At 40.2% G+C, this 27,294-nt stretch overlaps 1 protein-coding gene across 5 annotated transcripts; it reads left to right on the top strand.

Annotated features, from left to right (window-relative positions):
- The first annotated feature begins 639 nt into the window (after positions 1-639).
- LOC133532341 (zinc finger protein 99-like) lies at positions 640-25,831 on the top strand. 5 transcript variants are annotated; one of them, XM_061870940.1, is made up of 12 exons: positions 640-871; positions 2,179-2,373; positions 2,819-2,914; positions 4,172-4,495; positions 12,236-12,612; positions 13,893-13,979; positions 14,312-15,137; positions 19,146-19,969; positions 21,229-21,310; positions 24,384-24,467; positions 24,940-24,993; positions 25,572-25,831. In XM_061870940.1, the coding sequence occupies exons 1-12, from the start codon at positions 764-766 to the stop codon at positions 25,794-25,796; spliced, it is 3,282 nt and encodes a 1,093-aa protein (XP_061726924.1). In that variant the 5' UTR covers positions 640-763; the 3' UTR covers positions 25,797-25,831. The 5 variants fall into 5 exon arrangements, with proteins under 5 accessions (XP_061726924.1, XP_061726923.1, XP_061726925.1 ...); XM_061870939.1 differs by lacking the exon at positions 24,940-24,993 and adding an exon at positions 24,822-24,875; XM_061870941.1 differs by lacking the exon at positions 24,940-24,993 and having other exon boundaries at positions 19,146-19,828; positions 24,384-24,521.
- Positions 25,832-27,294: the final 1,463 nt, after the last annotated feature.

Raw genomic sequence — 27,294 nt, 5'->3', positions numbered from 1 at the left:
TTTATATGATTAAAAATGTGTATAGAAATTTTCAAATTATTTATGAGTATTTAATATTGTGATGTTAGTACACGTGTTTATTAAAGAAATTGAAACAAAAATGAGCATTTCCATTGCTTGTAGGTAATGAATCTGCTTGTATAATCTGTTTCTTTGGCAAGTTTTCATTACATCGAATCTAAATTCGGTAGAAATTAAGTAATGTTCCGTCACATGTATTGAGAATTACTTACAATTGTACCATTTTGAAAAATAGGTAGATTCAGGCCGAGGGAGGTAGATAGGTAGAACGCAGGCAAAATAGGTAGATCTACCCAAAAGTTGGTAGATGTGACAACACTGGTCAGACCCAAAGAGCATATAATCACTACGTTCTGTCAGACTCAGGTAAGTTGACAGCCCAGAGAGTGCAAGTGTTATTTTAAACTTCAAACTTCTATGAAATTATGATTTTAATACTTGCACAAGCTGGGCTATCAAAATCACTGCCAAGCCAACTCCTTACTTAAGTTACATCAAATCAGTCCTGATCATGTCCGATTTTGGGCACAGACTATTAATTAGTTCGGGCCCGTGTCTATGAGATGGAGGAGTTCACTGTCAGTGTGATGACAGTTCAGTTACTTCAGTTGTGTTAGTTAATTTATTCTCATTGTATTGTATTCGCTTCCAGTTAATTCAGTTTTTCATGAAGCGGAGTGCTTTTTGTTGTGGGTTTAAAACATTAATAAAATCTCTCCGCTCACGGTAATTCATATGCAAGATGAAGCATATTTGTGTAATTTGCACACTCCAGAAACCGCCGCTGACGCCGCTGGCCACGGAGCATAGGGAATTACTCGAGGCTATTGTATCTCCAGCTATTACCATGGTATGTTTCATGCGTTTTAGGGCGCCCGCTAGCTGGCGCGAGTGCACGGAGTGGGCGTACGCACGCGGGTGCCATTGTAGGTAAAATCCGTCGCACGTGTCTGCGCCTTATAGCGTTGCTTTTACTATTTTTCGCTAACCAGCTCCCTCGCTCCGGGTAACCGCACCAGCTAGCGGACACCCTTACTCACAGAACTACAATGTGAATAACGTCAAATGTCATTGGGAGTATGGACTTCAGAAATAATATGTGATTGCGTATATTATTTGCTTTTGTACCAGTTTATTCTAAGATATAATCACCAACCGTATCTCTTAAATACAACTTTTCGCATTCTCTAATCTGCTTCCGTCTTGGTACTTGTAACAGCTACTAGCGGTTGCTATGAAGTTTAAAAGTTGCTATGTTTTCCATTCGTAATCAAAACCATCTGTAAATAAAAATTTTGCTTCGCTGTAGTGGCTTGTGGTTTTCCATCATTTTGGCTTTCTAGTTGAGGTCTCTAGAACAGTAGTCACTGGTCTCTCATTGATCGCCATCCCTGTGACAGATATGGCCGATGTGTTCCTACTTCAGTTGTGCAATCATTTGCTTATGTGCATTAACAAATGGATCAAAGCTTAGGATTTGTACAATTTTATTGCTTACATACAATTGTTTGCTGTTCACTACCCTTTTTTTGGGAGTTTTTATGTTAATTCTACTCAAAATCATAGGCTCTTTCAATCTTGATAGGACAAACAAGTGTCCCAAGATTTTTATTTCCATTCCATTACCTTTTTTCATAGACTTTGTATGGTAAGCAATAGAGGAAACAAAAATGTATGAAAATGTTGGGAGCCTATTTACAAGCTTTTATTTAGTTTCACCTGTCCTGTTGTATGTGCGTCTGTAATCAAATCCTGCAAGTTACGTTTGACCCACTTCCCGGTTTCCTATTGAGCTGAAATTTTGCATACATATGTAAGTCGGGTGACAATGCACTATTATGAAGACAGGAGGGAGGAATTCTGTGATAAAACAATGTAACCCAATTGTGTTGGGGGTTTTTAGAATTGTGTTGATGAGTATTATTTCCCTGTGGAAAGAAAAGTGCAGTCAGCGAAATAACTTGTACCAAAAATGATTTTTGTATTGTGACTGAGTGAAAATAATAAGTAATTAATTAAGTAGTCTAGTGTAGTGAATGTACATATTAGGGTAGGTAATAATGGTTAGTATTAAGATTGTAACGTAATGGCGAACGCTGTAGTTACAATGTTTTTGGATAAGAAACAATAAAAATATATATAGTATGTGGTTTTCAGGCAGACCTCAGCGCTTGTGAAATCTTGCTGTGTATGGATTGCCAGGAGAAGCTGCAGTCCATACAGCAGTTCCAGAAGATGGCGCTGAACGGCCTCACAGTACTCAAGTCTGTGCTTTCTAAAGTGAACAATGCACCCACGGTACAGGATCAGAAAATACAAACACTAATAGAAATGAAAGATGGCCGGAAACTAGTAAGTTAAGATTTAATTTTATTTTATTTGGCCTGGTGTTATCTGTACCCCGTTGTTTACTTTAAAAGTAATGGTAACTTTATTCTTCCAAAATTAAATCTGAGTGAATTATGGTGATGTTTACATATTATTGTACTGCAATTTAAGATCTCATAGGAACTCTGGTATTTCTGAAGAAAAAGTTAATTACCAGTACTACCACTACCTATGAGATAAAAAAAATCAGACCAAGATAAGTTGGCATCGATTTAGACAGCCCAGACAGTGCAAGTGTTATTTTAAACATCTTTCTATGAAATTATGATGTTTACTTAACACTTGTACAGGCGGGGCTATCAAAATAGTTCAAACATAATTTTCTTCAAAAATTTGATTGAAATTTTAGATGCAAAATGTATTGATATTGGAGCAATAAAGAATATTTACTTACTTTTACTTGTTTCAGCTTGTGAATCCAATATCTGTTGTGGAAACAATTATAACCGAACCAGAACTGGAAGAACCAGCCAGCTTAGAACTTTCTGCGACTTCACCCAGACACGTGAGTTCTATTAGTTCTCTCTATCTCTTGTAAGAAATATTTTTGTGAGGCTACTACTTACCTACTGATGTGCCGAAATATTCGCTGTCCTCGGGTTCGAAGTCTCGGAAGCTCAGTGTGAAGTCTTGGCAGAGCATGGGCTAGTAGTGATATGGGGTAGCAGTAGTGATGGCTGATAGAGCAGGCGTTCTACGATCATAAAGCACTTCACTAGCAATAGTTCCTAGTCTTAAACTAAGTATATATACAACTGTATCTAAAATATTGACATGTGTATTATTACCAATAAAATAATATGATAATATGATATGATATGATAATATGATCTAATGTCATGAGTTCAAGTCTCGTGCGAGACAGTCAATTTTTACAGTGATAATTTATTTATAAGGTCTAAAATAATTTATTTCGAACAAAGTCCATAATGTGTGTAAACCCTAAACCCTTGGTCTAAACTAATATTATATTTTCTAAATTAGACCCATGTCTACCGTGAATGCGGAAGTTCGCAAATTGCGGGCATCTTTCACTGTCACTCTAATTATGCCGTAAAGGGAGTATTACTGCAATGTTCTGCCGCCAGAGAGCGGCACCATCACATCACATAAACCATAGAGCAACTTATACATACTATGTATGGAAGGTGGAGGTATGGAATACAATCTCCATGTACCAAAAAGTGTCCGTCACAAAACTTTAAATAGGTGGCGTTACAATACCTAGAATATTTGAAAAAAAAAGCGCACTTCACTCCGTCAATAACGCCTACGACCCTACGTTCTTAGCTACTCTAGCGCTGCTCGGGAGAGATTTGGAACTACTATTTATAGCTGACAGCTGGACACTTTTGCAACAGTATTAAGATTATATTCTTTACCTCCACCTTCCATAATACTAGGCTTTAAACAGTTTTTTGACGAGTTTTACTATGACATTGATGCATCAAAGTGGTTTGTTTACAGAGGCCTATCGCGAAACGCGAAAATCGATATTACGTTATCTGGCGTCTTTATCGCTCGAATGTGCAAGAGTCATAGAGAGGCAGATAACGAAATTTTGATTTTCGTGTTTCGTAGTTCAAGCCCTCAGAATGTGGTAGTGGCGCCCTCTACGCAGAGTTTTGCGTTATAATCCCCTATTGGAGTAAAATAATGTCTTTGTGACAGCAAAAAAGTGGTTGTTAAATTATTGCGCTGCAGAGTTAACTCGGTTTAACTCTAGGCGCTTCTAAGCTCTTCAAAGTTATTCTTATTCCAGCCACACCCCCTTGCAGAGGAGATGGATATTAAATCGGAGCAACCTGCGTTCCCAGAGCAGCCCTGCTTAGACGTTGAATTGAAGCTCGAAGTACAATCCAAACATGAGACTGGAACTGAATTCGAACCTGAAATAGAGTTAAAATCGGAGCACTATGAATTTGACTCTGAGTCTGAATTTGATAATGCTTCTTTGAGTCGCTCTGTGGCTCAGTGTGACTCGGACTCGAAGATGAAAACAGAGGAATGTGATTTCACCAGAGTACAGAACATTGCGTTTCATACACGAATTATGAGCCCCTTGCAAACGAATCACGTTTATAAGGTGAGTGTTTATTAAAAAAGCTTTTATCAAACCTTTTCTTTGATATATGTGGAGAAAATGCCGGGGAATTACTTGTATAATATATACAGGTATTTTTTGATATTCTTTATTTAAATGTAATTATGTTCATTCAAATGTTTATACGCTTGCTTGCACGCGGAATACAAGGATTCCTTTTATATTATTTTAAGACCAAATCTTACTGTATTCTCACAAATAAATAATCATATTTTGGTTAGAAAGACTCGTATTTGTATATGCACGTCGCTCAGATACAGAGAATAGCTTCGCTCCTTCTGCTCTACCGGCCTGCTGTAAGTAGAGTGTATCCGCAAGAGTTAGAAGCCACGAAAGTGTTCGTTCGTTCGTCGGCAAAATTTTACTGGAAAACGTAAGATGAAGGATCCGCACTACACCATACGAATTGCTGACACTTTAGTAAGTTCTGACCGTGAAGTGGCAGATCATTTTGAGCGGTTTTTCTCGAATATACCGGTAGAAACAACAAAGTCTCTTAATTCATCGCCAGACGTCGCTGAAGAAATTTTGAAGACAAATGTGGCGGAATGTACAGAAATTTTCAAATTTTCGTATGTCACTCCGAACATAGTTCTTAAGACTTTTAGGTCATTAAATATAAAGAAAACAGAAGACCTATGGGGTCTGTCAGTCAAAGTATTACATTCCATTATTGAATCGATTGCACCATACTTAGCTGAGATTTTCAACAGATGCATTGATGCTGGAATTTTTCCAGATATTATGAAACATAGCAAAATTATCCCGTTGTTTAAATCAGGAACAAGAACCGACTCCACAAACTTTAGACCTATTTCAATACTACCGGCATTAAGCAAAGTGTTCGAGAAACTTATTCTAAATCAACTATCGTCACATTTCAACAGAAATAAACTGCTTGATAGCAATCAATTTGGTTTTACCAGAGGTCGATCAACTACTGACGCCGGTGTGGTACTTCTAAAACACATCTTTGACGCTTGGGAAAAAGCTCAAGATGCTATTGGAATTTTCTGTGATCTGTCGAAGGCATTTGATTGCGTTGATCACGAAAATTTAAAGAGAAAATTAAGCCACTATGGGATAAAAGCTAGTGCCCTTGACCTTGTCTCATCGTACCTTTCGAATAGAACTCAGCGAGTAGTTATTAATGGAACTCAATCGGCTGGGTCCCCGGTAGCCCTCGGAGTGCCGCAAGGTTCAATTCTTGGTCCCTTCCTGTTTTTGGTATACATCAATGACCTACCAAAAGTTGTGCAAGAAAGACATGATATAGTGTTGTTTGCAGATGACACTTCCCTTATATTTAAAGTGAACAGAAAGGAAAATAGATTCGAGAGCATTAATGATGCGCTATCTACCGTATTAAACTGGTTTACGGCAAACAATTTGCTTTTGAACGCAAAGAAAACCAAATGCATCAAATTTACGCTACCTAACGTCAAGCAGGTAAATAACAGCAAGATTAAAATAAAAGGTGATACGCTGGAATTTGAAGATCGAACTGTTTTCCTGGGAGTCACTTTAGACTCAAAACTGCAATGGCATGCACATATAGCCACTTTAGCCGGCAAACTTAGTTCAGCAGCCTATGCAGTGAGGAGAATCAGACAGCTAACAAACGTAGAGACGGCCAGGCTGGTTTACTTTAGTTACTTCCATAGTGTTATGTCGTATGGAATTCTGTTGTGGGGAAAAGCGGCAGACATTCAGACAATATTTGTACTGCAAAAGCGAGCTGTACGTTCCATCTATGGACTGGGCGCTCGAGTATCCCTAAGAGAGAAATTTAAAGATGCAAGCATTCTTACCGTTGCATCTCAATACATACTTGAGAATATTATGTATGTTCGGAAAAACATTAACGAATTCAAGCTTAACGGTGATATCCATAACTATAACACTAGAAACAAGCATAAACTTGCTGTGCCCGCCCACCGCCTCCGTAAGGTTAGTACGTCTTTCGTCGGGAACTGTACACGTTTTTATAACAAAGTTCCCACTGATATAGTGAATTTGCCTCTTAACAAATTTAAGTCACACGTTAAGAGCTCTTTGTTAAGTAAGGCGTATTATGCTGTGAATGATTTCATAGATGATAAGGATGCCTTTAAGCCAGTAGCTTGATCTTGATAGTATGATAAAAATGTCAGTAATAGTGTTTTCGTTTTCTTCCTGTGAAATAACCATACTAGCGTCCAGTAGAACTGACACAAGAGAACATCATGTTCTCGTTTGATTGTATTATTTTAGTTTTGGACACTTAGAGACCTTATACACCTCTAAGATTTTATTTTAAATTTTATTTTATTTTAAATTTTATTTTATTTTAAATTTCATTTTATTTTAATACCTATTTTAATGATTTGGACACTTAGAGACCTGTACATCTCTAAGTCAATTTAAATTTATAATTTAGTTTTATAGGTAGGCACTCCTTATGAATAATATGTAGTCGCGTTTATGTGGCGCTATGCCGTCTTTAATGTAACTTACAAGCACAAATGTTGTATCTCACAATTTTTTTTATTATATTTATATTAATACAACCCGGCAGCTTGAACATGTCATGCTCGCTTAAAAGTCTTTACTTACGGTGGCGTCGTTGATCGGGTCGCCACTTTCCCGAATGAAGGTTGAGGGAGGCGATGGCTGAGATACACGTCATACTCGTGAACGGGTGCTGTTTGTGGAGACCGGTCTGTTTAAGCTTACACGGGGTACAGGTTATGTTAAAGTATGTAACTTTACTTTTGAGTGACATTAACGTGAGACACTTCATTCGGTTCTTGTCTGTTTTAATTTTTTTGTCTTTTAATTATTTATATAAGAATTCAAGCCTTGGCGACCCTCTACATCTCTAAGGATAATTTAATATATATTTTTATATTTTATCTCTGACACTTAGAGACTTATACATCTCTAAAGAATTTTAGTATTTTATGGTTTTATTTTTTTATCATAGTTTTTTTTGTGTAATTTGACATTTAGAGACAGTATACATCTCTAATAAAGTATTTATTATTTCATAGATTCGATATTTGTAATTGTTTTTTTTTTTTTAATTTATTGTTTGTAAAAATGGACATGTAAAAGTGCCCCTGTGGCCTATTTGCTGAATAAATGTTTGATATTTGATATTTGATATTTAACGTATTACGTTACGTATTGTACATTCTAGAACAATTTTTTATTTTTACTTTTTACAGAAAAAAAATGATTGAAGGAACGTGTTAAAAAAATACCAATTATAATATTGAGATAATTGAAAGTTTGTACGGAACCATCGGTGCCTGAGTGACGAAATCACACTTGACCAGTTTATTTAAATTAGAACAACTCTTATGCCATAAGGAAGTCTGGTTATGATAAACCATACCAAGTGCAAAATGGAGGGTAGATCACCCGTACTGTCAATATCAGCGGCGTTTATTATTCTCATTATAAATTATTTGGGCTGGAAAAACACCTAAATTTGTATTTTTTTGTGATTTCCACGGTGCAACAAGCAAATGAAAATGTTATGCCGCGTCAGTGTCCGGTAACAGTGACCCAAAACGTTTGTTTTGATTGCCGGCATTGGCCGTCCGCACAACAACCATAACACGACAGTGAAACACGCAAAAAACTTCACTTCAATTGTTGAGATCCCTGATTACTGGTGAAGATAATGGATGTTTACGTGAAAGTGTTAGAAGGCCTTGTGTTTTTAGTGCGTGTTATATTTCTGAATCGTCATTTTAGCGGAGGGTATGTTAATATATTTACGCCTCCAAGTCCTAACATATCAAGTTTTGACTGAGTGGATACTGTGTTGAATGTAAACGGCGTCACGCTTTAAGTGAGCGCAGGTTCGAGCCTTCGTTTTGGCAGATATTTGGAACGACTTTTTTTTTTTTTTCCTTTGTTTTTGACCTTTTTTGTATTTTATTTTTCCTCTTTATGTTGTGACTTTTTTATGTTTCATATGTTATTTCGATAATATTTATAAATGATAATTTAATTTTTTGTAATGGTAGTTGCTGTAATTTTGTATGACATTTTGTAATATTTTACTGTTTTAGTCTTTGACATGGTTTATTTTGCGTTTATACTACGGATACGGATATACGGATGATACGGAGGTACGATGTTAATTTAATTTGTGTAATTGTGATGTCTAATTTTTTTTGTATTATTTGGACTTTTTATCGTCCATAAGTTATTGACATATATTTTAAATAATACCTAACAGTAAAAAAAATATAACTTAATTGAGTTTTAAAAATTTGTTGATATTTTAAGTAATTTGTTTTTCTTTTATTTTTGTAAATTTTGAGAAACGTCTGACCGTAATAATTTTATTAGCTTTATTGAGATTTTAGTTCGGCTTAAAATCTTTAAAGTTTTAATTTTAATAATTTATTTTTTGTATTGTACTAGGTTTTTTTATTGGCCGTAGGTTATTGATATACATTTTATACACTTAACTGTACATAACTTTTCTCGCTTGTATGTGCACTCTATAAATAAGAACAATAATAATTTTAGGAGCGTAATATGTACCTACTGTAATGAAAAATTTTGAAAAAATATTTTGAATGGCTCCCCCAGTTGTTTCACCACAGGTCCCGCTCCTAGAGTGTCCAATTTGTTACGACCATAAGCTGTACAAAGGCCAGCGGGGCCTAAAAATACATTGCGTTCGTGCCCACAGTCCCCGTATTGATAAGTCATGTTTCCCAATATCAGCCGAGGGTTTGACTGATGGTGGCACTGATCCTAGTCCGGCTCCTGCGTCGCTAGCTCAATTGTTGGCTAGCCTTAAGTCAGGCTCTAAGTTAACAAAAAGAATCCCGAAAGGGGCACGAGCTTTGGCGGCGCGAAGTTTATCGGAGTCCATATCCAAAGTGGTGTCAGAAAACAGTTTCACAGCTTGGGAAAATCTTCTTTCGTTTGCGTACAAAAATTTCCATATACCACATACAAAATCAAGCATCAGCCTAACCGCCATAATTAAGGGAAACTTATCTCATCCTTCTATTCCTAATTTGGATTCTAGCGATACACCGTCCGTGACAGACCAAACTGCCCAAACCAATAATGATAAGTATAAGTGCAGGCAAATTGAGCAAAAGGTGTCCGATGGTAACATAAAGGGAGCAACGAGGTTACTTTTTTCTAGCGACTCTTTGGCTTCATATTCCCCTGCCGTGCTCAGTGCGTTATTGGATAAACATCCCTCCGTTTCATCGTCCTCACTTCCACCCCATGCGCTGAGGCCGCCAGCAGCCTCAAACCAGCCGCTTCAGGTATCAAAAGATGCAATTCGTCAGGCTGTGCTCTCTTTTCCGGCTGGCTCAGCTGGTGGCTTAGACGGTATCACACCGCAACATTTAAAAGACTTGATTAGCCCTCTTGCTGGGGATGCCGGTGAAACTTTACTAGAGGAGCTTACCGCTTTGACAAACTTAATGCTCGCGGGCAAAGTTTGCCAAGAGATTGTTCCTACTTTATACGGAGCTAATCTTATTGCCTTGAAGAAAAGAGATGGGGGTATTCGGCCCATTGCCGTTGGTAACACTTTTCGACGTCTTACGTCTAAAGTTTGTTGTCGCCAGTTCCATTCCCGTTTAACAGATAAGTTCAAGCCCGTCCAGCTGGGTTTTGGCCTTAAAGGGGGTTGTGAGGGGGCAGTGCATGCAGCCCGATCATTCCTTGATAGCCAAAATTTTGAAATTCTAGTGAAGATTGACGTTCGCAATGCTTTTAACTCTATAGACCGGGGCGTCCTTCTGGCTCAAATCGAGAATGAACTTCCTGAAATTTACGGCTACCTATGGCAGTGTTATGGTTCAGCATCAAGCCTCATGTATAAAGATAATGAAATTCCTTCTTGCGTGGGCTGCCAGCAGGGAGATCCGCTGGGTCCTGTAATTTTCAGTCTGGCAATCCATCCGATCATCACCCAGCTCACTTCTGAATTAAATTGTTGGTACCTCGACGACGGCACTATCGGTGGTGATAAGTCAAAGGTTTTAGCCGATTTAAAAACTTTGGTCGATCGGTTTGCAGAGGTTGGTCTATCAGTGAACTACAATAAGTGCGAGTTGTTTATTTCGGACGCCATTCCTCCTGACACCCGGTCGTCTTTGATAAACGAGATAAACCAGCTCACACCAAACATATCAATCTTGTCTCGCGCCACCCTCACGCTTCTAGGAGCTCCGATTTTTGAGGAATCTATACCGGAGTCTATAGACTCTAAGATCGAACATTTTAATAGGTGTTCAGACCTATTGTTCAAAATTAATCCGCACATGGCAATTTACATTCTACGCCTTTGCTTGTTCTCACCGCGTTTGATGTATATTCTCCGCTGTGCCCCCGTTTGGAAATTTCCCATGATTACATCAAACGTTGACCGTATTCTGAAAGAGGCGGTTAGTAAAATTTTAAATGTAAGTTTTACTCCGTCGAGTTGGTCTCAAGCTTCCCTCCCGATAAAGTTTGGTGGACTCGGTATCCGTTTGGCGGGAGATCTAGCACTCCCGGCGTTTTTGTCGTCTGCCTACAGCACAGTCACTCTCGTCAGCGGTATTCTCCGTATCTCTTCAACCGCTGACGTGACGGTGTCGTGCCTGGCGGAGGCAGAAGCTGCTTGGAGAGCAGATCATTCCGTCGATCTGGTCCCGGAGGAAAAGTCAAGCCAAGCGGCGTGGGACGTTATTAACGTTAAACTGCGACACCAGCTCCTCGTGCGGGAAGCCCGTGACCACCATGAGCGAGCTAGACTCCTGGCTGTGTCAGAGAAGGAGTCGGGCTATTGGCTACACGCGCTCCCTTCGCGCAACCTTGGCACCGCACTAGAACCGAATGCTCTGCAGATCGCGATTTGCCTTCGTCTGGGCATGAAGATCTGTGAGGCCCATGCCTGTAGTCGCTGCGCCCAGCCAGTGGACGCTCTAGGACGACATGGCCTGCACTGCAAGTTGAGCGCTGGCCGTCTTTATAGGCATTCCTCCCTGAACGACTTAGTCCGCCGCGCCCTCAGCACCGCCTCTCTTCCCGCGACTTTGGAGCCATCAGGCCTCTCCGCGGCTGACGGTAAAAGACCTGATGGCTGCACTCTCGTGCCATGGAGCCTGGGTCACCCCTTAGCGTGGGACGCCACCTGCGTCGATACGCTGGCCCCGTCCCACGTTGAGGGATCTGCTCGAAAGCCTGGGACGGCCGCGGACCAGGCACAGACACTCAAGCGCCGCAAGTATGCATTCTTAACGAACGAATACGAGTTTGCGGCGCTTGCAATGGAAACATTGGGTCCTTGGTCGACCGACACCAAAAAATTTATTAAGGAAGTGTCGGTTCGACTGGTAGGCGTCTCGGGCGACCCTAGGGCAGGCTCGTTCTTTGCCCAGAGGCTAGGCTTGGCTATTCAGAGGGGGAATGTCGCTAGCATTTTGGGGAGTTTTCCGGAGGCGGGTGATTTTGGGGAAATTTTTTATATTTAGTTTATTTTATTTTTTATTTTTTTTAATATTTTAATTGTATCTAGTTATTGCTTGTTTAGTTTTATAGTTAGTTGTAGTTAGTTGTAAGTTTGATTTGTGTTTGTTCTTTTTAAAGTGTTCGTCTGTAAGTTGTATATCTGTATTATGAAATAAAGATTTTTACAAGTGCAAAATAAATATTATAATACTGACTTGGATATCAAAATATATTTTTATTATTATTTTACAGACGATTGAAAACAAATATAAGCCTGCAATTTTAAAACAAGCACACAGACCACCAAAGGAACCTAGAGCAGCAAAAGTGGGTATAATAGCTAGAGCATACGCTGCCAAACAAGCTAAAGCAGCTTTAAAAGCTAGCGCAAACGCAGCTAAACAGGTTAACGTAGCTTCAGAAGGAGCACATGGAATTATAGAAGCAAATGTAGCTTCAGAAGAAGCACAAACAGTTGAAGAAGTAAACATAGCTTCAGTAGCTAGTGATAATGCATTTGTAGAAATGACTGTCGCTTGTACAACTGAAATGGCAAACGAAGCTGAGAAAGCGAACGCTACAAATATTACTACAGAAGCAAACGCAGCAGTTGAAAAGGAAAAGGAAAGGTGACTATAGCTTTGAATAGTATATTATAGAACAAAGGCGTAAAGTAACCAATAGCAAAGGAAATTTGAAATAGAGCTGTATAATCAAAGAAAACTTTGTAGCCACCTTTCGACACATGATCTAAACTTTAAGAACGTCATTTGACTTTTATCCTTATTCTTTCGCTGATGTGTTAAAATAAAAAAAATTGCTCATATAAGATAGTTTTTATTTATTAGGCTTATCAGTAGGGGCCGTATATGTTTTAGATACATCGTAGACTCAAACATAGAAGGGTTATTATTTTTACATCGAAGTTTAAAAGTTGTACACAGATTTTTGTCGGTCAAAGAGTTGATCGCCCATTTAGGCTCGATTTATATACTCCACTTTTCACTTGGATTGCGAGGAATTTAGCATTACTATTGCCCACTCACAGATATAAGAAATATATAAGATTAAAGAAATGAGAGTAGCCGGCAGTACGGCGTATGTAGGGCTTTATTGCTAATTAATTAAGGATCATTATAGACGATTATACATGCACTAGAGTATAAAAAATAATGTTATGCTTAAATGGCGGTAAATGAAAACCTTTTTCACACATGTCACGCATTCGTAGTTTTTTTAAATTCCGAGACAAACTAGAGTCAGGGGCCGATTTTCGTATCGTTCGATACCAATTACCGTGCGAGATTTGTGAAAATTTTATGCAATTTACATTTCATTTGGAATAAACTGTCATCTCGACGATTCTGACGTTTTATGCCAAGAACGCAGAATGTCAGATTCGCAGAATGCCAGATTCGCAAAATGTCTGATTCTCAGAATGTCACATTCGCAGAATGGCAGATTCGCTAAAAGTAAGATTCTCAGAATGTCAGATTCGCAGAAAGCCAGATTCGTAAAATCTCAGTTTCTCATAATACCAGATTTGCAGGCATTTTTCGTATTCTGCGTTCCTGGCATAAAGCGTCAGTATCATCTCGACTGATATTAGAATAGAGGTCAAATCGAATAGCGCTTTTTCCCAGAGATGTTCGAAATTTGAATGTCAATACCAAATCGATTTCGATATGATAATGAAGCAATTACAACATTTTCGACACTAGGCGACAAATATCGACATATCGGGCGACATCCCATGTAAGGCGCGCGATGTTGCCAGACATGTCGAGCGAAGTCCGGCAACGTCGCGCCTCTTCATCCGACTTCGCTGGCGACACGTGTCGTGGATCGTGGGACATTTGTCGCCTAGTGTATCCCTGCCTTAAATATGATTGATTGATTCAATTTTCAGAGAGAGTAAGAAGTCGGAGCGCGTGCAGTGTGCACTCTGTGACAAAGTCCTGTGCCACAAGCGGAGTTTTCGGCAACATTACTATCTGTAAGTCAAAGGCGCATTATCATGGCCCGGTTTTTTACGGGCAAAACGTACCAGTCCAAGTGAGCTATTTATAGATCATAATAACAAATGATTGATTTGTTTTTATTGAGTGTGTAAATATCTGACAATGACTGCAGTCATTCTGACAATCAACCTTCTTCTGATAAAAAAATAGTGAAATTTAAATTTCAGTTAACTATGCCATTTATAGTTTCCTTAAATGTAATTAACAATACCCCGATATTAACGGAGTTTGAAATAAAAAAGGTGTAGTTGAGAGATCTTCTATCTTTAATTATTAAGTGACAATAATGGTTGTTGTAATATTGCAGACGGCACGCCGAGGCAAACCCAGTCAAGTGCGAGTTGTGCCACAAACAGTTCCGCAACGCAGGTGTGCTCCGCTACCACCAGTGTCCGCACAAAAAGGTAACAGTCAAGTGCGAGTTGTGCCACAAACAGTTCCGCAACGCAGGTGTGCTCCGCTACCACCCGTGTCCGCACAAAAAGGTAACAGTCAAGTGCGAGTTGTGCCACAAACAGTTCCGCAACGCAGGTGTGCTCCGCTACCACCAGTGTCCGCACAAAAAGGTAACAGTCAAGTGCGAGTTGTGCCACAAACAGTTCCGCAACGCAGGTGTGCTCCGCTACCACCAGTGTCCGCACAAAAAGGTAACAGTCAAGTGCGAGTTGTGCCACAAACAGTTCCGCAACGCAGGTGTGCTCCGCTACCACCAGTGTCCGCACAAAAAGGTAACAGTCAAGTGCGAGTTGTGCCACAAACAGTTCCGCAACGCAGGTGTGCTCCGCTACCACCAGTGTCCGCACAAAAAGGTAACAGTCAAGTGCGAGTTGTGCCACAAACAGTTCCGCAACGCAGGTGTGCTCCGCTACCACCAGTGTCCGCACAAAAAGGTAACAGTCAAGTGCGAGTTGTGCCACAAACAGTTCCGCAACGCAGGTGTGCTCCGCTACCACCAGTGTCCGCACAAAAAGGTAACAGTCAAGTGCGAGTTGTGCCACAAACAGTTCCGCAACGCAGGTGTGCTCCGCTACCACCAGTGTCCGCACAAAAAGGTAACAGTCAAGTGCGAGTTGTGCCACAAACAGTTCCGCAACGCAGGTGTGCTCCGCTACCACCAGTGTCCGCACAAAAAGGTAACAGTCAAGTGCGAGTTGTGCCACAAACAGTACCGCGACGCAGGTGTGCTTCGCTACCACCAGTGTCCGCACAAAAAGGTAACAGTCAAGTGCGAGTTGTGTCACAAACAGTTCCGCAATGCAAGTGTGCTCCGCTACCACCAGTCTTCTTCTTCTTCCTCGCGTTGTCCCGGCATATTGCCACGGCTCATGGGAGCCTGGGGTCCGCTTGACAATTAATCTCAAGATTTGGCGTAGGCACTAGTTTTTACGAAAGCGATTCCGCTCAGCTATGAGTGACTTTATTTCAGCTGTAAGCCATGGCTCGGGGTAGTGCTTGTCTCGAGTAGGCCTCAAATGAGCGTGCTTATCAAAAGTCGCGAGCAAAACGTTATTAAAGGTCCCCAACTTCACTTCAATATCGTCAGTCAACTCTAAGGCTGACCAGTCCGCGTTGCGCAGATCATCTTGGAGAGCCTGAAGGTCAACGTTGTGGAGGTTACGGCGTCAAACTATTTTATGACGCGTCTTGGGGGCTCGGATTTTGAATGAAGCGATAATAAGGTCGTGATTGGAGAAAGCTGCTGCATTAAATTGGCCATGGCAAGCCACAATTTCAGAGGACAACGTTAAAATTAAATTTGTAAAGAACAAAGTGATAGAAAAGTATATTAGCCGCATTTTACGCGCGAAAGCGCGCGAAGTACTTATCGACCTAACCTAATCAAAACACAAGTTAGGGGGCGTTCATAAATTACGTGAGGCGTTCAACCCTAATAATATTAGTTTCAGAAACTATAAAACACTTTCTCTATGTTTGAATTTTGCAGAAAGTGGGACTTTGATTGAAGATGTAATAAGTAATAATAAGTATATCTTTTTGTATATCTTGGCATTACTATAAACAATTTTTTGAATTGGAAGGCGCATATTACTAAAATAAATAAGATGATTTCCAGTCAGTGCTATGCCCTGTCAATACTTTCAGGACCTTTCTCTGAGGATGTTGCCAAAAAGTTATATTATAGAAATGTGTTTCCTCTGTTACGTACGGTGTTATTTTCTGATGGAACTCGGTAGACATTCACAGTACATTTATCCTCCAAAAACGATGTTTGCGTACAATATACCGCATGCATCAGTATGCATGTTCAATGCTTGTTCAGTAACAATCCTTAGGTAATTTGTTTAGAGAAAAGCGGTTTCTTACTCTTACTGGAACATACATTCTAGAACTTTGCCTCTTTATAAAAAAATATTACGCTTATTTTAGGAGCAAATCCTCGAGATAATCTCAGAGAGCAGTACAAGTTTAATCTTGTATGTCCAAAATCAAATAACTCAATGTTTTACAGAAATACATTCAATACTGCAATACGTGTTTTCAATGCCCTGACAGTTACTAACTATACTAGCTTACTGACTAACTTATAATTATCAAACTAGTAATCCCAAAAAAACTCATTTAGGGTTTATAATACATTTTCAATCAACCAACTCATTACTTAAAGGGTCTAGCAAGCTAAGCTAAGAAGATTGGCCCCCGCAAGGGATTTGGTTGTAATTTGAGGTGCAGTAGTGGCAGGTCCTAAGTACACTGTATGCGTAATATCAGCCTTCGATCTTCTTTTGTTTCAGACTTATCCACGAAAATGTCAAAAAATCAAAGTAATTTTTAAACTGTTATTACAGCTAAACCAAGCAAGCGAGAGCAATCAAACAAATTCAGAATTAAAGAGCATAAAATGGGGTTCATAATACATATTTTTACAGACATTCATTTCCTTGAACTTGGATGAAAAAAATAATGTAATTTTTTTTCTGCTCCATTTTTTTGCCACTTCTCGCGGAGACACAACTATCAAAAAAATTACTTGATAAGCGACAATTGTTAACTACGTGTCCATTTAAAAACATTTTGAAAAATCATGGTGCGTCATGTCAAAAACAAACAATTACGAAGATATGTTTACTATATCATATTATATCAATAGAGTAGTACCTACAACCTAGTGGCAAATGTGTCTGTAGTATAACTTCCTCTTTCCTTCATTATGAAATAATTAAGGGACACATTTTCTAGCTATTTCTTATGCAATTTTAATAATGTCTGAAAGAAGGTGTAAATGTTGTAATATATGTTTACGCAAAACAAATGGATAGTTAAAAAATTATAAAGAACGCTGCAAAAATTGATTGCTTTAGGTATTATTTAATTTTTTTTTAAATTTATGCAAATAAGAAACGAAGTGGGTACATAAAAGTATTGGATGTAAAGTCATTGACAAAAACATTTTTTATTAACATTCCATATTAACAAATAACTCGGTACAGCAAACAGAACAATACAATTCTTCCATTTTTACAGTCATACTCTTCATCGTCCCAAGTATAACTAAATTCGATTCTACAATATTCACATTTTCTCTTACGGGCAATATTTTCGTCCGTAAGAGAAATGTCAACGTCTGGTAAGGATTTCAGAAAGAGCTCCTTAGACATTTGCACTGGTATGTGGGGCCCAAATATTTTCGACTTTATGTTCGTAATTGTTTTTTTTTTTAATATGACGCACCATGATTTATCAAAATGTTTTTAAATGGATACGTAGTTAACAAATGTGGCTTATCACGTAATTTTTTTGATAGTTGTGTCTCCGCGAAAAGTGGCAAAAAAATGGAGCAGAAAAAAATTACATTATTTTTTTCATCCAAGTTCAAGGAAATGAATGTCTGTAAAAATATGCATTATGAACCCCATTTTATGCTCCTTAATTCTGAATTTATTTGGTTGCTCTCGCTTGCTCGGTTTAGCTGCAATAACAGTTTAAAAATTACCTTGATTTTTTGACATTTTCGTGGATAAGTCTGAAACAAAAGAAGATCGAAGGCTGATATTACGCATACAGTGTACTTAGGACCTGCCACTACTGCACCTCAAATTACAACCAAATCCCTTGCGGGGGCCAATCTTCTTAGCTTAGCTTGCTAGACCCTTTAAAACGATTCCCCTCTAACGTTTTTATTTCAACTGGCATAAATCATTTTCGAAATCCGCACTCGCTAAAACCTATAAAACGATATCCATGACGACTTTTATGACATAGAACATGACCGCCATCTTGGATTCTAAAATGGTCATCACTTTCGGAATTTGTACTCCCTAAAACCTATAAAATGACATTCATGACGAAATTTATGCCATACTGCATGGCCGCCATCTTGGATTCCAATATGGACATCATTTTCGAAATCTGCACTCCCTAAAATCTATAAAACGACTGTTATGACATATACTGTAGCGAAACGCTACTACATCTGTCGTAGTTTAGTGGAATTACCGCCGTGCCTTGGTCAGGTTGTTTTTAGTGTTTTGGCCATGTTTCGCTGATGTTGATTCACGCAGATACCGTTAGGTGGCGCTTATAGCAAAAACGCGAAAAACGCCGACCTTCTTCGTATAATTCCTGGCCGTTTCTAATAAATTAAGTGCATATTTGCGCTTGTTTTGAATTTAATTTTTTATGGAATATTCGAAAAAGAGAAGATTGAAGTTGTTTTTTAGGGAGATGGTTTTGTGAATTTGGAGTGGAAAAGTCGTTTGTGTTTCTGGGTCTTTTTTAACCAGTTTTGCAATTTATAGCCAGTTTGATAGTCAACACGAAGTAAATCCACGGGTGGAGAGGCTCCTCGTAAACAGTTGGTCACCAAAGCCGTGCGCAGGTCGGCGCTAAGCAGTGGTGGAGTGAAGAAACCTCATCGTTGTCGCCCGGTCTGCTGCCACACGCGCTCGCCAGGAAGCGAGTGAGGCTTACCTCGTCGGCCTGTTTGAAGTCGCTAGCTTGTGCGCCATCCATGCTACACAAGTAAATTTGAATCCAGCTGCCGGTACCCTTGCGTGTGCTTCCACATTTGTCCCCTTTACCCTGCTTCCCCTGAACTTCAAGACCGAAATATTTTAAATTTTTAACGTTAGTTTTCCAGTTCCAATTTTTATAACCAAAGCTAATTATTTCTTCTTCTTCAGGCCGCCCCGAGGCCGGCGCCGCGGACGTGGTGCGCGGAGTGCGCGCGGCAGTTCCCGACCCGCGCGCAGTACCGCGCGCACCTCCTCACCCTCAAGCACACGCCGCGGGCCCTCTACAAGTACGTATACGGCCTCGTCGCAGGCCCCCCGAGGCCGGCGCCGCGGACGTGGTGCGCGGAGTGCGCGCGGCAGTTCCCGACCCGCGCGCAGTACCGCGCGCACCTCCTCACCCTCAAGCACACGCCGCGGGCCCTCTACAAGTACGTATACGGCCTCGTCGCAGGCCCCCCGAGGCCGGCGCCGCGGACGTGGTGCGCGGAGTGCGCGCGGCAGTTCCCGACCCGCGCGCAGTACCGCGCGCACCTCCTCACCCTCAAGCACACGCCGCGGGCCCTCTACAAGTACGTATACGGCCTCGTCGCAGGCCCCCCGAGGCCGGCGCCGCGGACGTGGTGCGCGGAGTGCGCGCGGCAGTTCCCGACCCGCGCGCAGTACCGCGCGCACCTCCTCACCCTCAAGCACACGCCGCGGGCCCTCTACAAGTACGTATACGGCCTCGTCGCAGGCCCCCCGAGGCCGGCGCCGCGGACGTGGTGCGCGGAGTGCGCGCGGCAGTTCCCGACCCGCGCGCAGTACCGCGCGCACCTCCTCACCCTCAAGCACACGCCGCGGGCCCTCTACAAGTACGTATACGGCCTCGTCGCAGGCCCCCCGAGGCCGGCGCCGCGGACGTGGTGCGCGGAGTGCGCGCGGCAGTTCCCGACCCGCGCGCAGTACCGCGCGCACCTCCTCACCCTCAAGCACACGCCGCGCGCCCTCTACAAGTATATGCCACCATTTCTGTTTTCTGTTTATAACAATTTTTAGGGTTCCGTAGCCAAATGGCAAAAAACAGGACCCTTGTGGATTCGTCATGTCTGTCCGTCTGTCCGTCCGTATGTCACAGGCACTTTTTTCCGAAACTATGAGAACTATATTATTGAAACTTGATAAGTAGATGTATTTTGTGAACCGAATGAAGATTTTGACAAAAAAAAAAAAAAAAAAAAACAATAAATTTTGGGGGTGTTTTTACTTAGAACTGAAACTCAAAAAATGATTTTTCATCAAACCCATACGTGTGGGGTATCTATGGATAAGTCTTCAAAGGTTTCTAATATCATTATTTTCTAAACTGAATAGTTTGCGCGAGAGACACTTCCAAAGTGGTAAAATGTGTCTCGGTCCCCCTCGCCCCTGTAACTTCTAAAATAAGAGAATGATAATACAAAAAAAAAATATATGATGTACATTACCATGCAATATTACACCAAAAATTGGTTTGAACGAGATCTAGTAAGTAGTTAAAAAAAAAAACAACAGAAACACAAAAAAAAAATCATCAAACCTATACGTGTGGGGTGTGGGGTATGAGGTCTTCAAAAATGATATTGAGTGTTCTAATATCATTTTTTTCTAAACTGAATAGTTTACGCGAGAGACACTTCCAAAGTGGTAAAATGTGTCTCCCCCCCCTGTAACTTCTAAAATAAGAGAATGATAAAACTAAAAAAATATATGATGTACATACCATGCAAACTTCCACCGAAAATTGGTTTGAACGAGATGTAGTAAGTCGTTTTATTTAATACGTCATAAATGGTACGGAACCCTTCATGGGCGAGTCCGACTCGCACTTGGCCGCTTTTTAGCACCGGAAACTGGTACCGCACATTACCTGTTCGCTTCCCCGCATCACTCCCTCGGAGGAGAAACTAGGCATTTTTGGGATTATTCCGGACGATTTTTTCCTTCACCGAAAAGCGATTGATAAATATCAAATAATATGTCGTACATAAGTTCCGAATAACTTATTGGTACGAGCCGGAGTTTGAACCCGCGACCTCCGGTCGCACGCTAGGCCATCAACGCTACAAAATAAAGTATCAAATTATTTTTTGTGAACAGTAGAAAATAGCAATTATACCTGTGACGTTATTATGTAACAGTCGCCGACTGCCAACTTGAAGCGAACGGGTAGTAGGTATGTTATTGTATGTGGTGGCCAACCTAGTGCACTTAACACTTGTTGTAATACTTTCAGATTCGAGTGTGAAGTGTGCAAGAAGCGGTTCCGGCACCGGCGCTGGATGCGCGACCACCTCGACGCCGCGCACCGCGGCCTGGTAACTGAACAACACACACACACACACACACACGCACGCACGCACGCACGCACGCACGCACGCACGCACGCACGCAAACACGCACGCACCCACGCACCCGCGCACACGCGCACACGCGCACACGCGCACACGCACACACGCACACTCACACACTCACACACTCACACACACACACTCACACTCACACGCACACGCACACGCGCACACACACACACACACACACACACACGCGTTTTTACACAAAAAGAAAATGTTACTGATAAAACTATCACTGAAAATGAATTGTTCTTAATTTTGGCAAACCTAATTATTGCAAAGTGTTTCTTGTCACTTTTAGATATTTGTTAATAAGGATAATTAGCCCCCATAGCATAGTATCTATCAAAAAGGCGTTTTGCACTAAATACCAAAAATGTTTACTCTGAAACTATACTTCACTTTTTAAGCAATTTTGACGTGTCTTTTTATTGAAAAATGCTTTTAAATTAAATTTATTTAAGCATTAAGGAAAGAAATGAAAAGATTCGCACACATCTGGTAGACCTTCGTGGTTTAGTTGGCAGAATTGATTGGACCGGTGTTCCGATTATCGCAGGTTCGAGTCCTGCCGGAGGTGTACATTTTTCCATTTGTCCTACATATATTGTAAATGATCTTGTATTATTTAAAATTGCTGTATATTTTTTCAAAATGCTTAATATAGAGACACGTCAAGATCGTTTACCTGCTTTCTAATCCTAAAAAAAAACAAAGCATAGATGAATTTCAGAAAAAAAATAGGATATTTTAGTCTTTAAATTAAATATGATCAACAATACACTGTAAACTCTTTCGCGTTCATTGTGAGCACGCTGTATGTTAGAGAGTACGCTAATACTAAAATATCAGACACTGTAGCAAAATTGCTACATAATCAACGTCTGTCGGTTTATTTTGAACTTCTTCTTCTAGTTGTCAGCTGGCTCAGTTCTCTTTCTGTTGTCTCTCCATGCGGTTTCATAATTCAGGCGTTGATGGTTAGATCGCGCTTTTAGCAAAAAAAAAGAAAGCGCCGACCTTTTTTTCGTATAATTCTGGCCGTTTCTAATAAATTAAGTGCTTATTTGCGCTTATTTAGAATTTAAATTTTTATGGAATATTCGAAAAAGAGAAGATTGAAGTTGTTTTTTGGGCAGATTGTTTTGTGAATTTGGAGTGGAGAAGTCGTTTGTGTTCCCGGGTCGTTTTAAACCAGTTTTGCAATTTATAGCCAGTTTAATAGTTAACACGAAGTCTTTTTAAGTGCGCGTAAATCCACGGGTGGAGAAGCTCCTGGTAACAGTTGCATGGCTACCAAAGGCGCGCGTAAATCGGCGTTCGAATAGGAGAGGCTTCTCATAAACAGTTGGTCACCAAAGCCTTGCGCAGGTCGGCGCTAAGCAGTGGTGAAGTGAAGAAACCTCATCGTTATCGCCCGGTCTGCTGCCATACGTGCTCGCTTTTTTTTTTAACCCTGTTTCCCCTGATTTTTTTTTTTAAATTTTAACGTCAGTATTTTCTAGTTCTAATTATTTGTTGTGTATTTTTGTGTCATATTTTTGTTTTATCCATTTGCTAAGGTTCTGTGATCCGCCATACTAAATTTTCCTCAAAATTCTGAAAACCTCTTTTGTCGGGCTGTTTAATTAACCGGTTAAAAATTTAGGTATCATTCGCCATCGTATCAACCCTCATAGTCCATAATATTCATCACATTAATTCATTTTTTTTCTCTCAATTTTCAGCCGTATTTTTTTATTTTCCTTTCAGTTTTACCCTTCTTCCCCCTTATGCGGAAGGCAGACTTTTAGTTCTACTATTAAAAAGTGATTTTGGTAAATTTTAAATTTTTTATACAGGGTGAAATTTAATTTTGATTTTTTTGAAAAAAAAATGTTTTAAAATTATACGTAATCTACAAAAGTTGTTGTTTTACTGCAACACATATTAAAAGAAGATTTTAAGGGAGATTTCTGTGTAAGATTGTCCCCGAATATTTATCTCATATTCTTTTCTAGAATATAAGTTTGAACACATATAATAAAATAAGTGCTAATTATTTTTCATGTTCTCTGTTCTAAGATGATGTTCTCTGGCCTTAGGGCTGCTTAAGAGTTATTTTATGTTATATGTATTTGTAAATAGAAGTCAGAATATTTAATAAACTCATAAAATGTATCATTTTTCATTAAAGAAAATATTGATAACTTTGGTTTTATTTTATACTGCGTAAAATATTACGTGCACTCATATACAATTTGGAAGTGTTTTAGATGAACTGATTTAGATGACATCAGAACTTATGCAGATAAAATTTCGAATAAGTCCACAACCGATGAAGAATGCTTGTATAAATTCGCTCCACTCACGTCAGTCGAAATAGAAAGAAGTTTTTCGGCATATAAATGGATTTTAGATGTAAAAAGAAATAGATTGAAAATAGAAAACATCGAAAAAAATATGATCTGCTATTATATGCTTATAAACTAAACATGTTAATTTATTGTATGAGTTCATAATTATATTTTATTGTATTGTGCCTACTTGTTATCTGTAACATTCTTTGTGATTCATTAATTAATGATTATATACAATATCATTAATCTTATCCCCGTTATATACTTACTGAAATGAGAATATATTATTTTCCTTTACCGATTCGAATGCTGGAATCCCGGGGAATATCCATATTAACATAAGGATTGAGGTCATTGACACCATGTGGCACGGGTCGTGCCGATCACTGCTGATTATGTTGATTTGTGTTTAGTACGAGTTCATACATCTGCTGCTAAATGCAAGTACAATCTCGGCCATCTCGGGCCAATGATGTACGAAATGACATTGATATCTATGAAGTTTTCAATTGTTTGTTTCAGTAATAATATCAGTCTTAAAACCGGTTATTTTTTTTTTTTCATTTAAATATTATGATGAAAAAAGAACTATGCCATTTAGTTTCCTTATATGTACACTTACTGAGCCATCCGCCGAAGATAACCTAGTTTTACAAAAACACCGTGCACGTACACACGGAAGGGTTCCGTTGTTTCAGAAAAAGTACTCGTGCGACAGATGCGACTCTTCGTTCGGCTCGTTCACGTCCCTGCGGCGCCACGTCGCGCGCGACCACGACAAGGTAGTCGCGCCGCGGGCAACGCACGTGTGCGACCTCTGCGGGAAGACGTTCAAGGTAATGATGAGAAGGGTTCTGTTTGAGAAACCATACGCGTGCGATAGATGGGACGTACGACAAGGTAGTCGCGCCGCGGGCAACGCACGTGTGTGATCTCTGCGGGAAGACGTTCAAGGTAATGATGAGAAGGGTTCTTTTTGAGAAACCATACGCGTGCGATAGATGGGACGTACGACAAGGTAGTCGCGCCGCGGGCAACGCACGTGTGTGATCTCTGCGGGAAGACGTTAAAGGTAATGATGAGAAGGGTTCTGTTTGAGAAACCATACGCGTGCGATAGATGGGACGTACGACAAGGTAGTCGCGCCGCGGGCAACGCACGTGTGTGATCTCTGCGGGAAGACGTTCAAGGTAATGATGAGAAGGGTTCTGTTTGAGAAACCATACGCGTGCGATAGATGGGACGTACGACAAGGTAGTCGCGCCGCGGGCAACGCACGTGTGTGATCTCTGCGGGAAGACGTTCAAGGTAATGATGAGAAGGGTTCTTTTTGAGAAACCATACGCGTGCGATAGATGGGACGTCCGACAAGGTAGTGGCGCCGCGGGCAACGCACGTGTGTGATCTCTGCGGGAAGACGTTCAAGGTAATGATGAGAAGGGTTCTGTTTGAGAAACCATACGCGTGCGATAGATGGGACGTACGACAAGGTAATCGCGCCGCGGGCGACGCACCTGTATGATCTTCGCGGGAAGACGTTAACGGTAATGATGAGAATGGTTCTGTTTGAGAAACCATACGCGTGCGAGAGATGCGACGTCGAGCCGCGCGCGTCCACGACAAGGTGGTCGCTCGCGGGCGACCTTTGCGGGAAGACCTTTAAAGTGATGATGAGAAGGGTTCCGTTTCAGAAAACATACCCGTGCAACAGACGCAAGTTAACACATTCATTGCCAAGAAAAGAACCTGCTAGATAAATGAGAAGTGAAAAGGGAGCCTCAGACCATGTTTGTCGATGACATGTAATCTGAAACATTTATTTACCGCCCTAGAGATTTAATATAGTATTATTAGTAATGAAATATATCAGTTTTTTTAACGTGCAGGTTAAAAAGTCGCTGGAGGAGCACCTGTTGTCGCACTACGGGCTGCGGCCCTTCACGTGCGCGGCGCCGGCGTGTCCGGCCGCCTTCTGCTACCGCGCCGCGCTCTACACGCACACGCGCCTCAAGCACGCGCCCGACAAGCAGGGACGGAAGGAACAGGAACATGACGAACAAATGGATGACGGGGAAAGGCCTGAATACTTGGAATTACAATTTGATGACTGATTACTATTTACTAATAATAATAAATGAATTACCGTTCCCGAGTTTGTCTCGTCTTCTATGATACCTCTAAACGCTTTAACCGTTCGTAAACTGCTTCATACAGATTTCGCATGAATATGGTCTTTCCTCTAAGTGGATCCGTCCATGTCCTGCAAGTATTTGACAAATTGCCACGTTACTATTACAATAATATTTCAACTTTAAGCGTATTATTTTTGATTTGATATCTTATTGCAATGCAAAACGAATGTGAGTTAACGCAATATTGCTTATCAGTGTCCTGTAAAAAAAAAATCTCAAACAGTTTCTTACAGATTTCACATGCATATGGTTTCCTCCGTAAATGGAACCGTCCATGTTATTATTATTAATAATTTATTCTCATAAGGCACGGTACGTAGGTGCACCATTAAAATAATACTGACAAACTGCGAAGCGGTTTTATGGCAGTTACTTTCGCTCTTGATATAGATTTGTGTCAGTTAAATATAAACATGCTGTATTAGTTTAACTTAATAACTAAGTATGCAAAATTAATTATATTATTCTAATTAGCCTTCAGGGTCAGCAAAGACGGGCCAACTTTTTATAGGTTTCCGTAATGAGTTGACCCCCCTCTACTGCTCCTGTGGGCAATTATCTATGAAATATTTTATCTTATTTCTTCAGCAAACAATTTTTCTGGAAGCGTATTAAATATTTTAGATACCAAGTGTTAACACGTCCGTTCTCCATAGCAATTAATGGATTTAATGTGCTGTAGATATTTGTTAAAAATTGGTTTTCGGAAACTGTTCCTTGCAGATTTCACATGAATATGGTTTTTCCCGTCAATGGACCCTTCCATGTATTACTATTTTTAAATTTTGAATTTTCTATTTTATATACAATAATTCGACTTTCTGGTACCATGCACATATTGATATTCTAGACTATGCTTCATTACCTTCCGTGTTTGGCTGTTATTTATATACATATTAAAAATATCATCATATCACCTTGCGGGACCGTGGACATGTAATTTATTATCTAACCTAACTTAACCTATATAGCTATAAATTATTAGTCATCCTATAATGTGATGTCCATTCGCAATAAGAAACAAACGCATTTGAATCACCTAAAAATTAAAGTAAACATGAGCATTTCACTTTTCAGACACAAGACTCGAACTCTCAAAGTCGCGAGTTCGAGTTTCGCCTGACACAGTTAATTTTTTCTTTACTTCAAAACATGGGATATTGTTCGAAACAAATCAAATCAACCTACAGTTAGTCCAAGCTAACCCACAGATCTACCGCCTATATAGTACTAAGTAGGTACATAATATTCGTGTTCGTGACAAACACAGTAACTGCCCCTGCCGAGAGAGCGCCGGTTCCTGGTCAGTCAACGACGATGACTCCTGATAAAGCTCCTCGTTATGGACCGAAATATGTGGAGGATTTTTTGAGTGAAAAAGTGAGTGACACATGTCAATATACTATGCAACAAATTA

This window comes from Cydia pomonella, chromosome 27 (genome assembly GCF_033807575.1).
Source record: "Cydia pomonella isolate Wapato2018A chromosome 27, ilCydPomo1, whole genome shotgun sequence".
Taxonomy (NCBI): Eukaryota; Metazoa; Arthropoda; class Insecta; order Lepidoptera; family Tortricidae; genus Cydia; species Cydia pomonella.
The sequence above is the reverse complement of the archived record's forward strand: the minus strand, read 5'-3'. Positions and strand labels throughout refer to the sequence as shown.

What these genes read in the sequence shown, in the direction of transcription:
- LOC133532341 (XM_061870940.1), top strand. Translation starts at nt 764, where the DNA reads ATGAAGCATATTTGTGTAATTTGCACACTCCAGAAACCGCCGCTGACG. An exon ending in TTTCGGCAACATTACTATCT is followed by an intron (nt 13,980 to 14,311) that starts GTAAGTCAAAGG and finishes GTAATATTGCAG; the next exon opens with ACGGCACGCCGAGGCAAACC. An exon ending in TCTGCGGGAAGACGTTCAAG is followed by an intron (nt 24,994 to 25,571) that starts GTAATGATGAGA and finishes TTTAACGTGCAG; the next exon opens with GTTAAAAAGTCGCTGGAGGA.